Source organism: Pseudorasbora parva, chromosome 20 (assembly GCF_024679245.1).
Source record: "Pseudorasbora parva isolate DD20220531a chromosome 20, ASM2467924v1, whole genome shotgun sequence".
Taxonomy (NCBI): Eukaryota; Metazoa; Chordata; class Actinopteri; order Cypriniformes; family Gobionidae; genus Pseudorasbora; species Pseudorasbora parva.
This window is the reverse complement of record NC_090191.1, coordinates 18,782,918-18,804,769: the sequence shown is the minus strand read 5'-3', so window position 1 is coordinate 18,804,769 and position 21,852 is coordinate 18,782,918. Positions and strand designations below refer to the sequence as shown.

The following is a 21,852-nucleotide window of genomic DNA, read 5'->3' as shown; positions in this document are numbered from 1 at the left end:
GTTACTTTTCTGTCGTTTTTAATGTAAACATTACCAGGCCGTTTGACTGTTGCGCTTGTATCTCTTCCATACGACTTTATAAACACGGCACCAAAGTAAAAAAATAAAAAATAAAAATCTCATCTCTAGACCTGCATAACGCATTTTAACCACAAAATGCGACCTGTGAATGGCCCTACAATGATTAAGAGATAAACAGCGCATTTTTATTTCAGTGCTTTTATTTAAACAGTCAGCTTGCCTCGTAAATTCAGTTTACTGCATTAACACACAAACTAAAGAAGGCAAGGTTTCAACTGAACTATGCTTTGCATTTAAAACACTTCTACATTATTTTTTAGCTTTGTCCATGTAATAAATGCATGTTCTTAAATGAGCGAGTTTTCAACTTTATCTGCAAGATTTGGCTTTGACCCAAATTCATTATCTGTCTTAAACACAAAGTGACCTTTATTTTTATACTTTTCTTGACAAATTATTTATTTTTATTTTTGTGTGTGCCATGAATCTAATAAAAAGCTGGTTTTGTTCTCAGGAGAAGAGTTTTGTTCTCACGTTTCCCAAAGCCTGTGTTTTGAAACTTGTCATTTTAAAATGACCCCATTATTGCCTCCTCTATCCTGTTGTTTGTGGATTTTACATGAGGCATATTTCTTTGTGCAGACAGAGATATTGTTCTTTCATATGGTTTTACGTGGCATTTTGTAAACATTTATACAATAAACACTCTGCTGAAAGGCACAAAAAAAAAGTGATGATAAAAAAAAAAAAAAAAAAAGTGAAAGTGATGATAGGGCTATGATATCTGTCCATGTACTCTAAATTAAGAAACGTGAAAGTAAAGTAATAAGTAGTGAAGTTACTTTTCAAATGCAGTAATTAGTAAAGTAATCTTATTACAATTCACAGAAGTAACTAGTAACTAATTACTTTTTTTGAGTAACTACCCTAACATTGGTCCTGGAGAGGTTCCGGCAATGAGGGGGCAGTCTTCTCCTGGTGGCTCTTCGTTGGCCGACTCGAGTTTGGTTCTTGGACATCATAGCTCTGTGTGTCAGGTCCCCCATGGCAGGTCCTTCTGAGGAGGGATCTTCTGTCGCAGTCGGGGGGCACAATATTTCACCCCCGGCCAGAAATTTAGAACCTGTGGGTCTGGCCCCTGAGGGGGCCAGATACCTAGACGCCTGGCCCTCCTTTCTGGAGTCCCAATGCAGGATATCTGCTTAGCGGCTGGGTGGGCCATTCAACACACTTTCATAAGATTTTCTAGGGTGCTCCAGTCCTAAATGTGCCTGGTCTCCAGCTTCACAAGGGGGCAGGCTTACTCTCCGTGTGTCCTAGTGGGTACTCGTTCCCCAAATTCGTTGTTCCGACGTAATACAAAGTTCCCTTGTAAGGGAACTGCTTGGGTTATGTCTATATAACCTTTGTTTCCTGAGAAGGGAATGAGCACTGCATCTCGTCGTCACACGTCGACTTGCCTGGAGTGCTTGCTTCATCGCAATAAGTGACGCTACTATCAATCAATCAACTTTATTTATATAGCGCTTTTACAATCACGATTGTGTCAAAGCAGCTTCACAGTGTCAAACAGGATAATATTGCGACAAAATTAGATTTGGCTGTACAGTCGTACTGGAGAAAACAGTGATGTTATCAGCTTATTTTAATTTATCATATAGCGACAATGTTGGCAGATCAGTATTATAGTTTATAGAATTAAATAAGACCTAATTCATATATTTTATTTGTATAATAAGTTGAATAACTTTAATCATAGTTTTAGTGTCCCCAACTGAGCAAGCCAAACCAAAGGCGACAGCACCGGTCTCCCCTATGTAGCTTCCGGGTATGCCATCACATCTGCGTAATGATGCAACACCAATCAGGATTGGAATAGTTTCATTCAGCCTTCAGATATGCTGTTGCCAAGGGAGCGTCCCTAAATTCGTCGTTCCGACACAGTGCTCGTTCCCTTCTCAGAGAACAGGGGTTATAGACATAACCCTGAGGCGTTTTGTGCTCTGCAGGTGACTAAAAATCAGTTTTCCAATATATTGCAATATATTGAAAGGTCCGGCTGTTGCTGAGGCAGAGTGGTGGCTTCAGTCATGGGGTTCACAGATGGATCTTACAGAGGGGTTTGAGACGGGCCCAGCCTTATCTCAGCCCTCACCTGTAAGATCCAGTGCCTCGTCTCTGGGTTTGGAAGCCCGCCCTGCGGTTTCTTCCTCCCCGGGCAGGGCACCGGTGCTCCAACTATCCAGTTCTGAGGAGAGGTGGACGTTGAGAGCATCGCGACTGAAGAATCGCCGATTCAGTCACCCGCTGGTGAGGAGCTCGTTGAGGTGCTCACAAGGGTGGTGGCCAGGTTAAATATTGACTGGCCAGTAGAAAGATCAGAGACTCATCACAAGAAAAGCAAACTGGATAAGCGCTTTCTACCGTCCCGTGCGGCAGAGCCTCAACGTCGGGGCTTGCCGTTCTTCCCTGACCTTCACACCAAGATGTCTAGGTCGTGGAGGAAACCGGCATCATATAGAGTTTTCAGCCCACAGACATCGACATATAGTAATATATTAGGGCTGAAACAATATGGTTATGGGGCGATGCCGAAGGTAGAAAAGACGCTTACAAGCCATCTCTCACTTTCAGCGGCATCGTCCCTGAAAGCCCCGACATTACCCACCAAGCCGCTAAAAACAACGTCTACGTTGGTGGGTAAGGCGTACTCGGTGGCAGGTCAGGCCGCGGCGTGTCTGCATGCAATGGCAATAATGCAGGCATACCAGGCCGACCTGCTGAGGGATCTGGATGGTAGAGATGAGGTGGGGGGTGATGTAATCAATGAGCTAAGGCAATCAGCCGATCTCGCTCTTCGTGCCACCAAGGAGACGGCCAGATGTGTGGGCCGTTCTATGGCAGCCCTGGTGGCTACGGAGAGACACCTTTGGCAAAACCCCACCAAAATCAAGGAGAGGGAGAAAAGCTTCCTGCTTGATGCACCGGTTTCTCTTGCTAGCCTCTTCGGTGACACCGTACAAACTGTCATCGAGAGGTTTCAGGAGTTCAAGAAACAGGCGGCGGCGCTCAAGCAGTTTCTCCCTCTCTGCGTCCAGGTCCCAGGGGCTGCTGCAGCTCAGCAGTCCAAGCCGAGTACGAGCTCCTCGCACAGGGCGGAGCAAAAGCAGAGCGTTGCGGCCCGTGCTCCCCCACAGAGAGGCTGGAAGGTAGGGCGCTGCTCACAGACATGGCCTTCGAGGGGTAGGGCTGATCTGAGGACAGTCATTATCGCCAATAAGGCCTCGTCCAAGAAGTCCTGATGCCAGACGGGTCAGGACGTTGAGGGTGTTCCCCTCCTCAGCACACGGTACCCGACTTTCTTCGGTGCCCTCAGATCATGACAGATCGTGTCACAGATCAGGTCCGAGGACTGGTTTGTGACCATACATCTCAAAGACGGTTACTTCCATGTTTCCATCCTTCCACATCACAGGAAGTTTCTGAGGTTTGCCTTCAGGGGAGAGGCATACCAATATCAAGTACTTCCCTTTGGTCTAGCACTGTCACCCCGCACCTTCACGAAGTGTGTGGATGCAGCTCTGGCGCCTTTGCGCCTGCAGGGCATCCGCATACTCAATTACATCGACGATTGTTTGATTTTGGCTCAATCAGAGCAGATGGCGGTTCAGCATCGAGATGTTGTCCTCGCACATATGACGAGGTTGCAGTTGAGGTTAAACGCAAAGAAAAGTGTGCTTTCTCCGGGTCAGAGGACCACCTTTCTAGGCGTAATATGGGACTCGATAATTATGCGGGCGCAATTATCACCGACACGCGTAACATCGATCTTATTGGCGGTGAAAGAACCGAAGCTAGACCGATTTGTCAATATGAAGCAGTTTCAGAAACTTTTAGGCCTCATGGCAGCTGCGTCCAATGTAATACCTTCTGGCCTGCTGAATATGAGGCCGCTGCAATGGTGGCTCAGAACCAAGGGGTTCTCCCCGAGGGAGAATCCGTTTCGCACGATCAAAGTCATGTGGTGATGCCTTCGTGCTCTGAAGGCATCGCCGGCTGGAGACACATTAATCGGCTGGAGATGCTGGCTGTGTTTCTTGCTTTGAAACATTCCCTGCCAGACCTCAGGGGCCACCATGTGTTGATCAGGTCGGACAACACTTTGGTGGTTGCCTCTATAAACCACCTGGGGGGTCTGAGGTCTCGTCCCTTGTACAAGTTGGAATGTCAGATCCTCCTGTGGGCCCAAGGGAAACTGCGTTCCATCAGGGCAGTTTACATCCCGGGGGTCCTAAATCAGGACGCAGACATACTGTCGAGGCAGGGGCCAAGGCCCGGGGAATGGAGGCTCCACCCCGAGGTGGTGGAGCTCCTGTGGCTGAAATACACCCTGCCATACTCCCGGCATGCCAGTAATCACTTACTTCAGGCTTTTTTGAAGCTAGTTTCTGCTTGTGTTCGAGGGTGCTTTATAGTTTCCGGTCTATGATGTCACCCGCCTATGACGTTCCTTCTTCCGATTGGACTGATTCGACACATGCTTCATGACGTAATCACGCAGAGGCGCTCTCACAGCATTTCAACGCAGCATCTCGTTCCTTCTTCAGGGAACTAAGGTTACATACGTAACCGAGACGTTTTCTCCACTCAGATATAAAAACTGTCCAGTTTTATGGACATTACCATCTTTGATTTTACTTTAGTAAGTCAGTGGCTTGACTTCTGTTACAATTAGAAAGTTCTAATTGGGTAGTGCAAAACAATTCTAACCGCCCAGTAAGAATTTAAAGACCTACCAGCAATGAGATTTTAAAATGCCACATCCTTCCATTTAATCCATTTCTCTCCACTCCCTTTTTCTAGTAAATGGATGAATAACATGTTTTTTTTGTGTTTTTTTTTTCTAAATGACTCAGCAATTATAGAGGCATCCACGTAAGTGACTTCCAGCAATGCAGCATTTTACTTTTTTTTTCAACAGTAAAGCACTCAAGTTATAAATAGAGCTCAGATTCAGCAAATGCCTGTCATTAACATGAGCTTTTAAGATTTGTCTGTATCACAAGGACTGAAGGAACTACATAAATGCATTGACACTAACACCTTTACCGTCAATAATCACTAGAGCCTTCAGGCTTTGGAAAAACCCCAAATCAATTACAGTTTTATCACAGCTGTTCATAGTGCGGTTGAATATTTGTCTAATGATGATGTACAAGGACGTGATCTTATAAGCTTGGGAAAATATTTAGATCTAATAGAAAAGGGAGAGCAATGCTGTGTGACTGTATGTAACTAGTATGCGTGACAGAATTATTTTGTATACATTTTTTTTTTCTAACATGCAGAGGTCGAAACTGAAGTCACATTGTCAACAAAACAGAAATCTGTATGCACAGCATAAATTTTCTTTGATTTTACACAAAATGCATTTTCAGTTTTCTGAATTAATTTGTCACATTTCTCCAAACTCAGATCACTGCTCTCAGAACAATTAACATGGTGATCTGAACACTTGTCCTAAACAGATACAGTTACAAATTACAAAACATATGCATAATTTTCTCAAAATATTGTGCACATAATTCACAAATACGTTTAACAGTTTACACAGCCACGGGTTTCCTTTAAAAAAGCAGGTTTAATATAAAATAAAAAGCTTAAAAGAGAGAAAATGGTGACAGATTTTTGCTGCATGTTTGTGTTTGCAGTTTTGCGGGTAGAGGAAAAAAAGCTTTTAATGATAAACATGTATTTTCACTAGAATATGTGAGTTTATTATGTCATTGTCAATCAAGCTTATTTTGAGACATACAATTTAATATTGTGATTTTGTGGTGAGATGAACTGGCTATTCATGTTGAAATGTAGACGTATGAAGAATTTTCATGGAATTTTGACTTTTCATAGAAAGTGGCTTTGGTACTGGCCAGTGCTGTCCTGGGTTCCTTTGTACAGTTTTTAGCATTGGGCCCTTGGTAGGAATAATGAGGGAAATCTGGGGATTCTATGAACCCCCAGTACTCAGTTGAACCTTTTCTTTGCTACTGACACCACTAGTATGAGCTGATGCTTGTTAGTAGTTGAAAAAACTGTACGCCCTGATAGGAACTCAAGCTAAATCAATAACTGAATGCGCATTGCAGTAAAGACAGCAAAGATTAATTTATTTCAGGGTCATTGTTTACGTAATATATCTCAATATCAAACCAGTTAAGAAAAGCTGAGAAGAACGGAACATAATAATAATTTGTTACATTTATAAAGCCCTTTTCTAGACACTCAAAGCGCTTTAGAAGGAGGAATCTCCTCAACCACCACCAATATATATATTTGTGTGCGTGTGTGAGTACGTTTGTGTGTTCGTGTGCGTGTGTCTGTGTGTGTGTAGAAAAGCACCATCTCTACTCCGCATTGAGGGAATGCCTTCTTCCACATAGATATGTGCTGAGAGTCATAGTTTATATTTTCTCTGAGATGTACTGATTAGGTAGGGCAGCATTTTGTTTAGGTTTTTTCACCAAAGACAAGCATAAAAAAAATGTTTCAAAATGTTTGAAGATGTTCTTTTTTTGAGACATTTTATTCGTATCATTAATGCATCTGGTCTTTAGAAATAATAGTATCTATCCTGTAATTGGGCAAGCCATGGTTCCGAACACCTCATATGTGTCTTACATTTGTAAATGTATGTAGCATTGACATAAATCGAGATGTTTCCTTTTAAACCTATTACATTAATAACTGCATCTTTCCACATTTATTGCTTGGTTGATCTTTGCATAATACTCAAGAAAGAGGATGTTAAACGCATTTATACCTACATTTCAGTAATAGGAGTTGCAGCTAATGAAAGCTTGAGTCATATGTTTCTATATGACTCAAGCTCTTTTATAAAAGATCAAGAAAAATGTTAGCCCTTTAAAGATAAACAGAAGAGTAGCTCCAAAAGAATGCAAATGTTCAAGTAATATATTAATTCAATACCAGTGGAGATCATAATAACAAATCGTAGTCTAAACTAGGACAAAAAGCAACAATGTTATTCAGTGTATAAATGCTGATAAAGAAATTGCTGACAAAAAGGAGATTTTCAAAAAGGGCTTCATCTCATCTGTTAGTGTCTTACTATGCTTATAGCAATGTAAGGGGAAGGTTTTTTGCAGTTCCTTTTGGGGATTTTCAGATCTGGCAGACAAATGCAATCTCTGCAGAAATGAGTGTTAAAGAGAAAGATGGATTTCCCGCTGCTACGCACATATGACATATCATTATCCGACATCATCCAGAAGTGTATAAGAAGGGAAAGAATATAAATGAAATGAGAGTTGATGCAAAGAGAAATAGAGAAATATATATATATATATATATATATATATATATATATATATATATATATATATATATATATATATATATATATATATAATAGAGGGAGAGACAGTCTAGAGAGGACATCTCCTGGTCTTTTTAACATAGGTCATTCTAAAGATTTTTTGTTTCAAAGTGTTCATGCTTTTATGGTTTGAAGGAAATGGAAATCAGTGGAAGTAAGGAAACTTGCACAACCACAAATTTTCGCATGGCTTTCGCGTGCTGGAAATCTTAAATAACATTTATGTTTTTTTGTTTTGTTTTTTGTAAGTTTCAGACTTCTAATTGGCTCCGTTTATTTTAATTTCCATGTGTACTGAAAAAGTAACCCCTTTCGAATTTTAATTCAATCTGAAAGGAAAAACATGGGTGAAATTATTTCTTAACTCTTTCCCCAAAAGCGTTTTTGACCATTTTCAGGTCAAATTTTCATTTTCATGGCCCCCAGAATATTTTGTTGTACGAATATTTAAACATGCAATATAATAAATAAAAAAAATAACAGACACTCTGGCTAAAATATAAAATAAATAAATAAATCATATATATATATATATATATATATATATATATATATATATATATATATATATATATATATATATATATATATATATATATATATATATATATATATATATATATATATATATATATATATATATATATATATGATTGCATAGGATATCGTTTGTTTCTGCATATTCTCCATATGTGTTTTGATCAGGAGATTCTGTACTCTTTAAGAAGATGTGTCATAGTCCCATTTATAATAGCCAAAACACAGAAAGCTGTGTAATTTATCAGAGTGTATGGCTTTATGGAAGAAAAAGAAGAAGAAAAAAGAAAAGAAAAACAGCAGCCAAATTACGAAATATCAGGGAGTTGTTTTTATCATCACCTGCAAAGCTGAAGAACTCTCATCTAGCAGAACACACTGGCAAATGGATTTTTACATAATCCAACTCATACACTCTTAGGCTAAAGGTTGTCTAAATTCCATGAAAACACAAACATCTTGTTAAGCTTGATGTTGTTTCACCTTTGACCACACACACACACACACACACACATTTGTCGTTGCAGTACGGCTGTGTATCTTAAGATTCTCCATTAGCCTGGCTGTGACCTGTGCGTTAAGTTAATTAACCTTGTTCTATCTAAGCACACTGACTCTGGGTCAGTTTAAATCACAGCTCTGACTCACTGCCAATCAGAATTCTCAGGTCTGGAGCAGGAAGCAGATTCCCAGTAGACCAGCTTCACATAGACAGGTTAATCTGAGGGTTTCACAGTGAGGCAGAAGGTGACAAAGGGCCATAACTGAAGCTTGGAAATGCTTTGAAGTTGTGTGTGTTTTTATTTTATTATTATTATTATTATTATTATTATTATTATTATTATTATTATTATTATTATTATTATTATTATTATTATTATTATTATTATTATTATTTATTAAAAAATAATAAATAAAAAGCATGTTTTTGATGGTACAAGCTTAAACTGAATATTCAAGAGATAAAAACAATCTTCAATAGTAACTTGTGCTTTTTGTTTGACTCTTTTTAATTAAATTGTCTTTGTGGTTGTCCTACAGTTGCACAGTTGCAATATGTTTAGTTTTTTACAATCACTTTTCAAAACTCTTCGCACAGTTCTCCTAATAAACTTGTACGCTTGTACAATTTCTTTGCCAAACCAGAATGACACTTCCTACTGTTGAAATATGTTATAGCCCATGTTTACATTATAGTATAAAATTATTTTTTTAAATCATCTTTTGAATGGATGGTAATGATGCAGAAAGGGAAGGTTAAAAATGACCAATTGTTTCTCAGAGACAACAAGATTGTTTTTTCTGTGATTCAGTGTTACTTCACTCCCCTCAGTATGGGGAAACAGTAAAAACTGTCTGCTCTAGAATTGCTAAAGAAATCTCAATCATTTCTCATTTTGACATTTTATTATAAAACCAAACATTTCTCATCAAATTCAAATTATTCCAGCTTTGCAACCCAAATTACATTACTCGTATTGCATGTCTACAATTGTCTCATCTGACTCAATTTTTTTTATAAGATAATTATGCATAAAAGTTTATACCTATACAAAGCACAACTGAGAACCCCATTAAAAAAACAAAACAACAACCAGATTATGCAAGAAAGCTGACTGCTATTGTATTTTTGTTCAAAGCTTCCTTCTGAATCCCTCTTCTATCTCTGGTTATGTCCTGCAGGTCAACTGGCAGCAGGCACCTGTGAGATTGTCACTCTAGACAGAGACAGCAGTCAACCACGCAGGACGATTGCCAGACAGACGGCCCGCTGTGCATGTAAGAAAGGACAGATTGCTGGGACAACGAGAGCCAGGCCAGCCTGTGTGGACGGTAAGATTATATTTGGGGATTTATCAATCAAAACAATGTACTTACCCTTAAAACTATTACATATCAGTCTTTTTTTGTTTGTTTTTTGTTTTTTCTTCATCAAAGCTCTAATAGCTCATGCTCAAGTTTATTTCGGGGATATGGCCTCTCAGCCCATAGCTGCAAAGAATCACAATAGCATGGCAGATGCTCTTTTGTTTATTTAATGTTATATATATTGTTCCAATCTCCATGCATCCTCTACAAATGTGACATCAATACAAACATCACCAACAAGAGTGAGATCTGCATGCAAAGAACAATCATACAGGAAATGCTTCTCATTTTCTATCGCAGGTAAAGTTAACAATATTTACAGATTATCTCTGCCACTGGTATATTACTCCGTCTGCCTGTTTCTATAGCTAAATAACTACCCGAGCATCTAAACAGGAACAGATGCAATGTAGCTCTCTTGTACCTTTAAGGACTTGCATTATGATTTTCTACCTACTTCCTATAACTGAAATAGCATGTTATATACAATTTTCTTGGATAATGATAATTAGACATGGACACTAATTGTATCTAATACATGATGACAACCTCTAATATTTGGTGTATGGCAGGCTATAATTGCTGCCAGCTATTTTCTTATTTATTATAAGATTGGATGGTTGTGTTATGAATGTTTCTAATAGTTCCCTGTAAAATACCAAGAGAATGAATGCAAATCCACTCCATTGCAGATGAAACAGCCTCAGAAATAAAGGCAGTGGACAAAATTGCCTTAGACATAAAATAATTGGATAAAGGCATCTGACAAAACATAAGAAATGTGTCATTCATTACCCGTCTAGGGGTGAGTTTCCCGTACAATGATGTAATCAATGAAGAAATTGATTCTAGCAGAATCCATCAGGTTTTGATTTTTTATCTGTTGGTATTTGCTAAAATCCATTATTCCATGTATCTGAACAAGATGTCTAGGACCTCCAGCAAAATAGGCCCACAACATTAAAGATCCGGTGGTATTTTTAACCGTGAACATAGGGTACATTTTATCCTGATTGCACCAAATCCATCGGGTGGGTTTGCTGCTAAAAAAATTATATTTATATAGTTTCATTTGACCACAGAACCAGGTCCCTTTTGAAGTTCCAATCATGTTCTGACCGCTAAATATGTTTCTGGATGAGCAAAGAAGGTTTTTCTTGAAACCCTCCCAAACATGTGGTGATTATAGGGGTTGCTATTTTTATTTGTATTTATTTATTTATTTATTTTTTAAAGGCGGAGCCCAAGTCTTGGGCTTTCGGAGCCCAAGACTTAACTAATCTCTGTGATTCTCCATCTGTGATCCTTAGATAGTCTTTGTCCACTTGAGCTATCTTCCTCACCATGTATTAAGACAATAAGACATGAGTCCTTTTTCAGGTATTAGTAACATCTTTAGTTGGTTAGAACTTCTTAATCATTAATCATTGCCCTGATGGTGGAAATGGGAATTTTCAATGCTTCAGCTAATTTCCTTGATCCACTTTTTATTTTGTGAAGCTCAACAATCTTTTGCTCCACATCAGACCTATATTCTGTGTTTTTATTCATTTTTATAAATGGTTAAGGGAATTTGGCCTTTGTGATTCCTCATATTTATACTTCCGTAAAACAAGACATCATAGCTGGAAATAAAAATAATGTTCCTAGTCACCCTGGTGTGCTTAAACATTGTAATATTAATGGAAATATACTTCAGAGATATTTTACTCATAAAATATTCTAGGGGTGCCAGTATTTGTGGCCAACATGTTTTTGTCAGGTCCCAGTGGTGATGAGAATGCACACCGAAGAAGATGAAGAAGGATGAGGAAGATGACTTTAGTAAATAACACTTTAATGGAACTTCACCACTGGTAACACTGACTTCTGTCAGGACAGATAGAGACGGGTGTGCTGACGACGACGGACAAAGACAGAGTGAACACAGAGGAACTAAATACACACACTGATGAGGAGGATAACAAGGGGGACAGGTGATACAGATAATAACTAATTAACATGACAGGGCTAAACTAAACTAGTGAAGGATGGCGGTGGCAACAGACAGATAGACATGTTACAGTACGCCCCCTCCGAAAAACGCCCACCGCGTATACGGAATGCTGATGGGGTGGAGCGAGACAGAAGACCTCGGCAGCCACGATGGAGTCTCCACAACGACCCCCTGAGATGGAAGCAGGGATCCGGAGGCAAGAGGTGGAGCGGGAGTGACCGAGGGCGGAGGTGAAGCCTGAGGGAAGGCGGAGCTTGCCGAGGCTGAAGGGGTGGAGTCCGGCTCGCAAGTCTGTGGCGGAGGCATGGCAACGTCTGACTGAGGTGGAGCCGACGTCCGAGGGAGCCCTGCAATGCCGAATGGCCGATGGTCCTTGCTGGAGCCGAGGGAGGGAGGAGTGAGGCGTAGGAGCCAGGATGATGGGTCGAGGTGGAGCGGAACCCCCGGAGACTGGAGGCGGAACCACTGGCTTCAACCTTCCAGGGATTAGTGAGTCCCAGCAGATCTGAGGGATGACCGTGCCACTGAGAGGAGGCAGAGGTGAAGATGAGGGACTGATGGGAGGAGACAATGACTGGTCTTTAGGAGTAGTAGGAGTCTGAGGAGGAGACTGAAGATGACAGACGGTGCTCACAGGACTCTGGCAGTAGCTGGCAGTTTGGAGAGGTGGTGGGAGAGGGAGGATGGGTGGAGTTAACAAGACTGATGACGAAGGTTTAGCTGTGATGAGAGATCATGGGAAATTGTTCTCTCCACAGGAAAGCAAACTATCCAAGATGATCCAGTACTCACTCTCAGTGGCGGGAGGGTGGGCGGGGCTCATCTCCATTCCCTTGATGGACTCCCTCAGCAATGGAAGGGCCAGTCTGCTCGCACACCTGGTCAGACGGATTCCCCTCAGGTTTCGCTTGCGAGGTCTTCTTTCCATCTGCGGTGGGCACGTCCTGCCAAAAAAAAAACGAAAAAGAAAACACTGAACACGAAAAAGAAAAACTCCTACAAACACGAATCTTGGTTGACTTTAATTGGCTTGTTTGGACCATCTTTCTGTCAGGCCCCAGTGGTGATGAGAATGCACGAAGAAGAAAATGAAGAAGGACAAGGAAGATGACTTTAGTAAATAACACTTTAATGGAACTTCACCACTGGTAACATTGACTTCGGTCAAGACAGTTACAGAGACGGGTGTGCTGACAACAATGGACAAAGAGAGAGTGAACATAGAGGAACTAAATACACACACTGATGAGGAGGATAACGAGGGGGACAGGTGATACAGATAATAACTAATTACCATGACAGAGCTAAACTAAACTAGTGAAGGATGGCAGTGGCAACAGACAGATAGACTTGTTACAGTTTTCGTAGCAGTCTGCAAACACCTGGGGACTGAGGAGACAAGTTGCTCAAGTTTAGGAATAGGAATGTTGTCGCATTCTTATCTAATACAGCATTCTATCTGTATAACTGTCTTAGGTCTTCTTTTTCACATCTTCCTCTTTATGATGCACCAAATGCTTTAGGTGAAACAGTTTTGGACTGTAGGCCTGCAGATCTTTCTTCTTAAAAGCCATGTTGTAATTGATGCAGTATATCGTCTGGCATTGTCATGTTCGAAAAATGCAAGGTCTTCCCATCCAGAGATGGGAGCCTATGCTGTTCTAGAACTTGGATATACCATTCAGTACTGATGGTGCCTTTCCAGATGTGTAAGGTGCCCATGGCCACACACACTCAGGCAACCCCATAACAACCCCATACCATCTTTAGTCCGGATGACATGGCATCGAGTTTTCCAAGAAGAACTTCAAATTTTGATTTGTCTGACCACAGAACAGTTTTTTAGTTTGCCAAAGCAGTTCATTTTGTACTTAAAATTGCCCTAATTAATTAATTTTATTTGTATATTAAGTTGAAAAACTTGGATCATAATTTGTGTCCCCAACTGAGCAAGCCAAGCCAAAGGCAACAGTGGCAAGAAACCAAAACTCCATAAGGGCATGATGGAGAAAAATAAACCTTGGGAGAAACCAGGCTCAGTCGGGGTGCCAGTTCTCCTCTGGCCTATTAACAAACAGTGTATGATTATTATTCTGGCAAACTTAAAGGTCAGAAATCATATTAGATTGGAATATTCAAAATTTCTGGGTATCACACAAGAGACGGGTTTATTTAGTATGGCGCGTCGATTACACAAGAGGATGAATACATGAAAGATCTGAGTTATTGCGCCAGAGACGGGTTTATTGAGGATGACGTGCCGGTCACGTTGATATTGTATTAATGCGGGCAAATCAGTAATATAGTTGAATATTCAGTGTCCCCAACTAAGCAAGACAAAAGCCAAAGGAGACAAAGGTGATGGTTACATGAACTCAAAACTCCCATTAGGTGACAGACTGGAGAGAAAAAAAATACAGTCATACAATGTTTGCTTTATAATAGTCCATGTTTATAGTGCAATACAAAATTATCATTAAGTTTTCCTTTTTTGTATAGATGGTGAAGTTAAAAGACTGACACTGTTGAATGAAATTTCACTGTGTGAAGAGTTTTAAAAAAGTGACTTTTTATTAAGAAATGTGTCCTAGTGAAAACAAATGCAATTAAATAGGGCTATAATATGTTGAACAATTTGTCTATGGTGGTCAAGGCCCTGGATTATTGCAGTGCATTTTGTGGCACAATTTTCTAGTAAACTGTGTAAAAGCATCCATTTGAATGTAACTCGTTTTGAATTCCCTATTTCTGAGATTTGGTCTGATGTCCTTATGTCTGAGGCTGTTTTGTCTGATTTCTTTATGTCTGAAGGTGTTTTCGACAAATGCCTAATTGTAGAGGATAGAAGACACCTGACATTTTTCATGTGACCTGAAGCTTTTTATTAGGTCTAAAAAAGTCCTATTATGTACACCATACATGTAGCTTGTTAAGAGCTATCACTTTTGAAAGCGATCAGATCTATGATTTTTAATAAAACAAACAAAAAAGAGGATCCTCGCCTTCAAGTCGAGTGTGTTTAACAGTTTTTCTCAGTCGCTTTGGTGCATTTCTCACATCACTATTTACATTTGCACAACAGTTAGTTCAACCTCCACAACATTTAGTCATTTGTGCACATCATAGTAGCAGTTTCTCATTTATTTCAACAAATTGCATACTTTTGAACATGGATCAGTTGCTTTTACAACTCACTGCTGTTTTCTAACATAACTTTCAGTTGTCAAAATTGGTCAAGCTAATTTTACAAAAAAAAAAAAAAAAATCTTTTTTTCTTTTTTTCTTTTTTTCTTTTTTTCTTGAAAATGTCTCCTAAATTGAAAGATTTCTCACCGGTGAATCTCAACTTTTACTGATGAGAAGGGGTGTGCTCCATCTCCTCTTCATACCAACTAATCCTGTCCCCTAATCTCTTTTTACCTCTTCCATTGTTCTTATCCATTTTAATATTACTTTTCCTCTATCCTCTCCTCTTACACACTCTTACACTTTTCCCATTCTGTTTTTTATTATTTATTTTTTTTAGTTTTTGTAATTGAGATAGTTGTGTTAACAATTGGGATATTTGCATTTCCTGTGTTGAGTGTATTACTAACGTATCAGATATCAATTTGGGGTAACAGATGACAAGTTGTGGAACTGACTATTTTACAATTCACAGAGTTTTGTTTGTTGAGTTTTGAAAATGGTACAAAAATGCTTGTTACAGTTTTTCTCAATCGATTTGACACATTTCTCCAAATGAATATAGTTGCTCTCAAAACTATTAACACAGCAAACTAAACACACTCTTATGTTGGCAAAACATGTCAGTATTCACTGCATAATGAAGCACTGCAGTTTATTCTATTAATGCATTTATAAATTATTAATTATTAATAAAAAAAATCAGCTGTAGATATACATGAATGAAAATACAAATTTTTCATGTTCTTTATTTGTGTTATTCAAAGTTCTTTAATGATTTTAATTGTATAACACAGAATATTCTCCCAATAAATTACTAACTAACTAACTAACTAACTAACTAACTAACTAACTAACTAACTAACTAACTAACTAACTAACTAACTAACTAAATAACTAAATAAATAACTAAATAAATAAATAAACAAATAAATAAATAAATAATCTACTGAATTCATTGAATCAGTGAACTTTTTAGATCTTACCTCTCACACTGTAAAAAATGCTGTAAAAAAACGGCCACATTTTGACAGTAATATGCTGTTTTCCATTAAAACAGTAATATACTGTAGAAAACAATGCATTCCGGGTAAAATTTGTCATTTTCGAGAAAATAGCCAACTGTATGCTGTGAATATGCTGTAATATGCTGTGAATTAACACGCTTAAAGTCGACACTCAGAGGCTGTGTTCAAAATCACTCCCTATCCCCTTATTCACTATTCCCTATACTAGTTCACTGATATAGACCACTCGACAGAGAGAGAGGAAAGAAGAGAGTGAATTCAGACACTGATGAACACCTGCTGTTATCACTAAAGCAAAGAGAAACATGATTTCATCAACTGAAGATAAAAGAAGACATTAAATCTCTGAAGATCTCAGCAGAGGATTAAACAACTCCACAAACAGCATTACCAGCTTCACATATTACTAACCAGACTGACTTTATTTCTGTCAGACGACTACAGAAGCTCTTATTGAGAATTAACAGATGATGTTTTATTGTTTCTTCTGACGTTACCATTATGGTAATCAGTGTTTGCTTTAGTTGGGCTCTTGAACATTGACACAATAACATTAGTTTTTCTCTCGCTACTGTATGTGTTTTCAATACATTTGTTATAACAACCAAAGCCGAGAAAAAAAACATGAGTTGGTTATGTTGACTATATAATAATGGTTTAATTCACGAGTCTTATCTATAAACATATAGCTGATGCGTATTTTTTTGTAAAATTTGAACCCTATAATTTTGTAACAAGTTTTGCAACAACCAGATAATTTGAAGAGCATGGAAACAGCTTGTGTCAAAAAAATCTTGATTAAGCTTACTCACATAGACATCAAGAATCGGCGTATGAATCTCAACCATGGTGACACTCAAAACTCCCAGCATGCATTGCGGCACGAATAAATTATGCTGCTGAATAGCCTGGTTATTTTCTTTAATTCTTACTATTTACCTTTATTTTTGGTGCTGTTGTTGTGTTGACTTTAAGTAATGTTTTGTGATATTCAGAGTTGATCTGTTCTTTTTTGTATTGATTGTCACCATTGTTGAGATTCATGTGCTGATTCTTCATGTCTATGCGAGTCTAAATGACAGCAGAGAGCAAACAATTTTTTAAAATCATGACTTTATAAATCATTAATAACTCATTCCTAATCAGTGGTTGATAATTTCAAAAGGCTCCCAGTTTAATAAAATAAGGATCAATGTATGTGTTTTTAAAAGAATGGCTTTGTTTAGGGAAGAAACACTGGACAAGATTCACAAACTAAACATCCTATTACAATTATAGCAAAACATAACCAATAAATTCTGAGCACTTTTTTTCTTGGCTTTTTTGCTACAATAAATGTGTTTAAGAAACACACAGTTATAGCAGACAAAGAAAGACTATCATTACAAAGTCCAGGGTCAAGAGCCCAACTGAAGCAAACACTGATCACGATAAGGGTGACCAAATATTTTCTATTAAACATCAACACCTAAAGAACTGTTAATTCTCAATAAGAGCTTCTGTAGTCGTCTGACAGAAATAAAGTCAGTCTGGTTAGTAATGTGTGAAGCTGGTAATGCTGTTTGTGGAGTTGTTTAATTCTCTGCTGAGATCTTCAGAGATTTAATGTCTTCTTTTATCTTCAGTTGATTTCATCTAAAGCTGTGGCTGAAGTCAGTTGTAGTTATTGTGTTTCTCTGTCTTTCAGTGATGCTTGTTAACAGGTGTTCTCAGTTATCACTTAATTAATCTCTTGTTTATCTCATGAACTTCAACAATGCTTCAATTACTCTAACACTCTGTAGTGTGTACACTCTTCAGTGTTCATTTAAAACTAAAGATTTTGCTGTGGTGTTAAAAGGGTTAAAGGGGTTAGATGAAAAAACCCACAGTGGGAACCGTAAATTAACAGTAAGAAACTGTTAATTCCTTTATGGAAAAGTACTGCAAAAAAACGGCACTTTACTGGCAACCAGAACTGCCAGTAGATTACCGTTAAATCAAGGAAAAACAGTAATATACTGTAAAACGTAACAGGCAAATTTACCAGATGAATCAAGATATTTTCACTGAAATATTAGGGAAAGTTATTAGAAAAAAGTTGTGCAAAGTCAGTAACTGATAAGGAGAGTAAATATTAAAATGACCTGTGTTTATTTGTTGTTGCACAAGATGACATAGAAGAGATCTTTCAGTTGAATTCATTAGTTTTGTGGGTTACCATTGCGGTGAAGAGTAGAGCCTGTGCTTCAGTCCAGGATGAGCAGAACAACATTGGTGATATGCTGCCTGATGCTTTATTTAATGACAGTGACTGTGTTTACTGATGCAGTTATGAGCTTTTTGTTGAGTAATTTGTCACATACGTGTGTGCTATTGCTCACAATGAACCTCAAAGATTGAAGTTAAAGTCATGTTTCTAAATAATTGTACTACTACTCCTTACACATTTGAAATGACTAAAAAGAAAGTTTTATGATACAAACACCTATAAATACTTGTTTTAAAATAAGAACTGTTTGAAACAATCAGTTTTCCAGATGAAAAGTTTCAAAAGTTTCAGTACACTTTCATGGTATTATTACGGTAATACTGTAAAAAATGAGAGCTGTATATAAACAGTAGAGAGCTGTAAATTAACAGTACATTGCTGGCAACCACAGCTGCCAGTAGATTACCGTTATTTTACAGCCCAATTTTTTACAGTGCAGTTACATCTTGTCAAAGAATTTCATCAACATGCATCATAGCATATTATATTTGCATGAGTCATGCATTGTGGGAATGCTGAATCCATCCTTGCATCTCAACTTCTCCACAGGCCTCTTCAATTGCTTGAAGAAGACTTACTTGGTTGTAAGGGTTGCGATATTTTCATCTCCAAGAGGAGAATATGCTGGAAGGAACATCACCCTGATATCTGGGTGATGCTTGAGCCACTCTTGCACCAGTGCTGAAAGGTGAAATTGGATATTGTCTCATAACACTACAATTTCGCTCAATTTGCTCCTGATCACTCTGCATAAAATGGATTTCATTGAGGGAGTTTAAAAAATGTAGGAGCCTTTCTGTGTTGTGCCACCCCAATAAAGCCTTGTGTGCCACAGCACCAGTGGATTGCAGCACACATTGACTGTGGCATGATGTTTATACTGGGCAGAACTTTCTGTCCAGTTTCTCTCAAGTCAAGACCATAATTTATGAAATGGTCTGTAAGGGTGGCTCTGATTTCATTTGAAACCTGTCTGTACCCAATGCTACCTCTCCTCCCTCCTGTTACATTTTGCTCTCCCCTTCCCCTCTCTCGTGTCTTTTTATATTTTATAATCTTGCTCTTTCCACTAATGCCATTGCCTTCCACTCTACAATCTCTTCTCACTGTACTCCTCTTCCTACATCCTCAGCTCTTCTTGCTCCATCTCCCCTTCCTATACCAACTATTCATATCCCCTAATCTCTTTTTTTTTACCTCTTCCCCTATTGTCAATATTACCCTTCCTCTCCAAACTATCCTCTCCAAAACCTTTTACTCTTACACTTATTCATCTTCCCATTCGTATATATATATATATATATATATATATATATATATATATATATATATATATATATATATATATATATATATATATATATATATATATATATATATATATATATATATATATATATATATATATATATATATATATATAAAACAATGCTTGTGAACATCAATGAAAAAGTTGCAAATGCTTTTCCTAATATATTAAATATTTGGTTGGCTGTATGAACTGCTATGATAACATTAGGGAATTTAGTGCACAGTGTTTTGAGAAAATTATGCTTTTGCTTTGTAATTTGTATGAAATGAAAGAGAATTTACTATCTGTTTAGGACAATTACAAAGTGTACAGATCACTGTGTTAAATGTTTTGAGAGCAGTTACCTGAGTTTGGAGAAATGTACCAAATCAATTGAGAAAGCATACATATTCATTGTCTTGTACTCAGTTACCTCAAATACAGTGTTACTTTACTGTATTTTTCAAATTGCTGTACATAGTGCTGTCTTGAGCATTTTCAGGTAGTCACCAAGATCTGACTTGTTTTTGCACTGGAAAATATTTAAAGCGGTCATAATGAGAACATGAGAAATCGTGATCATAAACAATGGTGTCAGGACTTTTCATCTTGATGACACTGACACTTTCGTTGACATGAATAGTTGCTATTGAGGAACGAGGTGTCTATTTTGAGCAAGTGACACACTTTTGCAGGTTATAAACTAGGTTTTGCAGTTTGTACTAATTGGTTTGAAAACTGCATTAACTGTTGTGCAAATGTAAATATTGAAGTGAGAAATGCACCAAAGCGACTGAAAAAAAATAAAAAACTGTAATGTTGTAGTGGTATTGTTTCGAAGCAGCTGGACAGCCTTACAAGTCCAATATTGTTCTAGATATAAGTGCCCAGAGGCAGGACACAGTCCACCAGAGAGAAAAAGAGGGAGAACAGAGAAAAGAGAGAGGTAGAAAAAAGACAAATGAAATTTCAATCAGATTAATCTGCTTGAGTCCTTAAGGTCTCAGCACAATTGTCATATGTGATGAGACATGCTGTGTCCTTCAGTATGTGGAGGTCAGTCCCCCCACAGGATAATCCACAGAGCACAGACCCAAAATGCTTTGCTCCTAGGGTTGGAAATTGAGGACAATTTCTTTATTATTTGAGTATTTGGCACCAACTTTCTGTGCAAACGGAAGCCTTTCCAATTCACACTCGGCATGAACATACATTGCATTTGTGCTTGTGCTTGTGTGTGTGTGTTCATGTTTTTCTTTCCTGGTGTGGGCTTCAACCTGAATGCACACTCATGGGGACTCGTATCACTGTGGGTCCAAAATTGAGGTCCCCATGAGGGAACATGCTTATAAATTATATAGAATTTTGTAGTTTTTTTTTTTTTTTTTTTTTTTTTTTTGTGAAATGTAAAAATGCTGAAAGTTTTCTGTTATGGGTAGGTTTAGGGGTGGGGTAAGTGCAAGGGGATAGTCCTGGTAAACCCTATTATTAGGACAAAATGTCTCCACAAAGATGGTAATATCAAAAATCCTTGTTTTTCTGAGGACATTTTTGGTGAGGACAATGTTTGTTCTTTTTTTTTTTTTTTTTTTTTTTTTAATGAAAGTTCCCTTTCAGTGGGTCTCATTTTATGTTATATCGACATCACCAACATATTGGAATCACTTCAGGGAATGACATAACATCTCCTTTCCCTCCTTCAGGGAACGAGTGTTACATACGTAACCGAGACATTTTCTGTGATGGTTAGGTTTAGGAGTATGGTTATTGTAAATGGATAAAATATACAGTTTTTAAATCTGAAGTCTAAAAATCATGATGTTTATGTAATGTCCCATTAAACATGAAAACACAGCGGTATATATGTATATATGTATACCATAAAAATGATACATTTATATTTAACTGTCCTTTTTGAACCATGGTAGTATATTGCTTAAACAGCTTTTTTCCCTTTTGTCCCTAGTGTTCCTTGCATTGTTAGCAATCTAAAAAAAGAGGGAAACATGTCAAATTACATGTCAGTTTTTTTTTTTTTTTTTTTGTAATCAACTCATTGGTTATACATTTAGAGGACATAGTCGCAGTTGTTGACTTTCATGTTGCATTAATGTGGGCACTGTTATCAGTAATTTCACGCCTTCTGCTTTTTCTTCATGTGAAACAATGTGTCATCCTGGAAATATTGACCTATATTAATATGGGGAGAAAAGGAAAAATGAAAAAAACGCTTTTGTCACCCTGAGCAGTATGAAATTATATTTCCATCAAACATCA

General features: G+C 38.0%; 1 protein-coding gene across 4 annotated transcripts in view; it reads left to right on the top strand.

Annotated features, from left to right (window-relative positions):
* tafa5a (TAFA chemokine like family member 5a) overlaps nt 1–21,852 on the top strand; it is a 184,569-nt gene that overhangs the window by 91,085 nt on the left and 71,632 nt on the right. For all 4 annotated transcript variants that reach the window (XM_067428032.1, XM_067428033.1, XM_067428035.1 and 1 more), the window contains exon 2: nt 9,638–9,787. In XM_067428032.1, the coding sequence (XP_067284133.1) occupies nt 9,638–9,787 (150 nt within the window). The remainder of the gene's footprint in view (nt 1–9,637; nt 9,788–21,852) is intronic.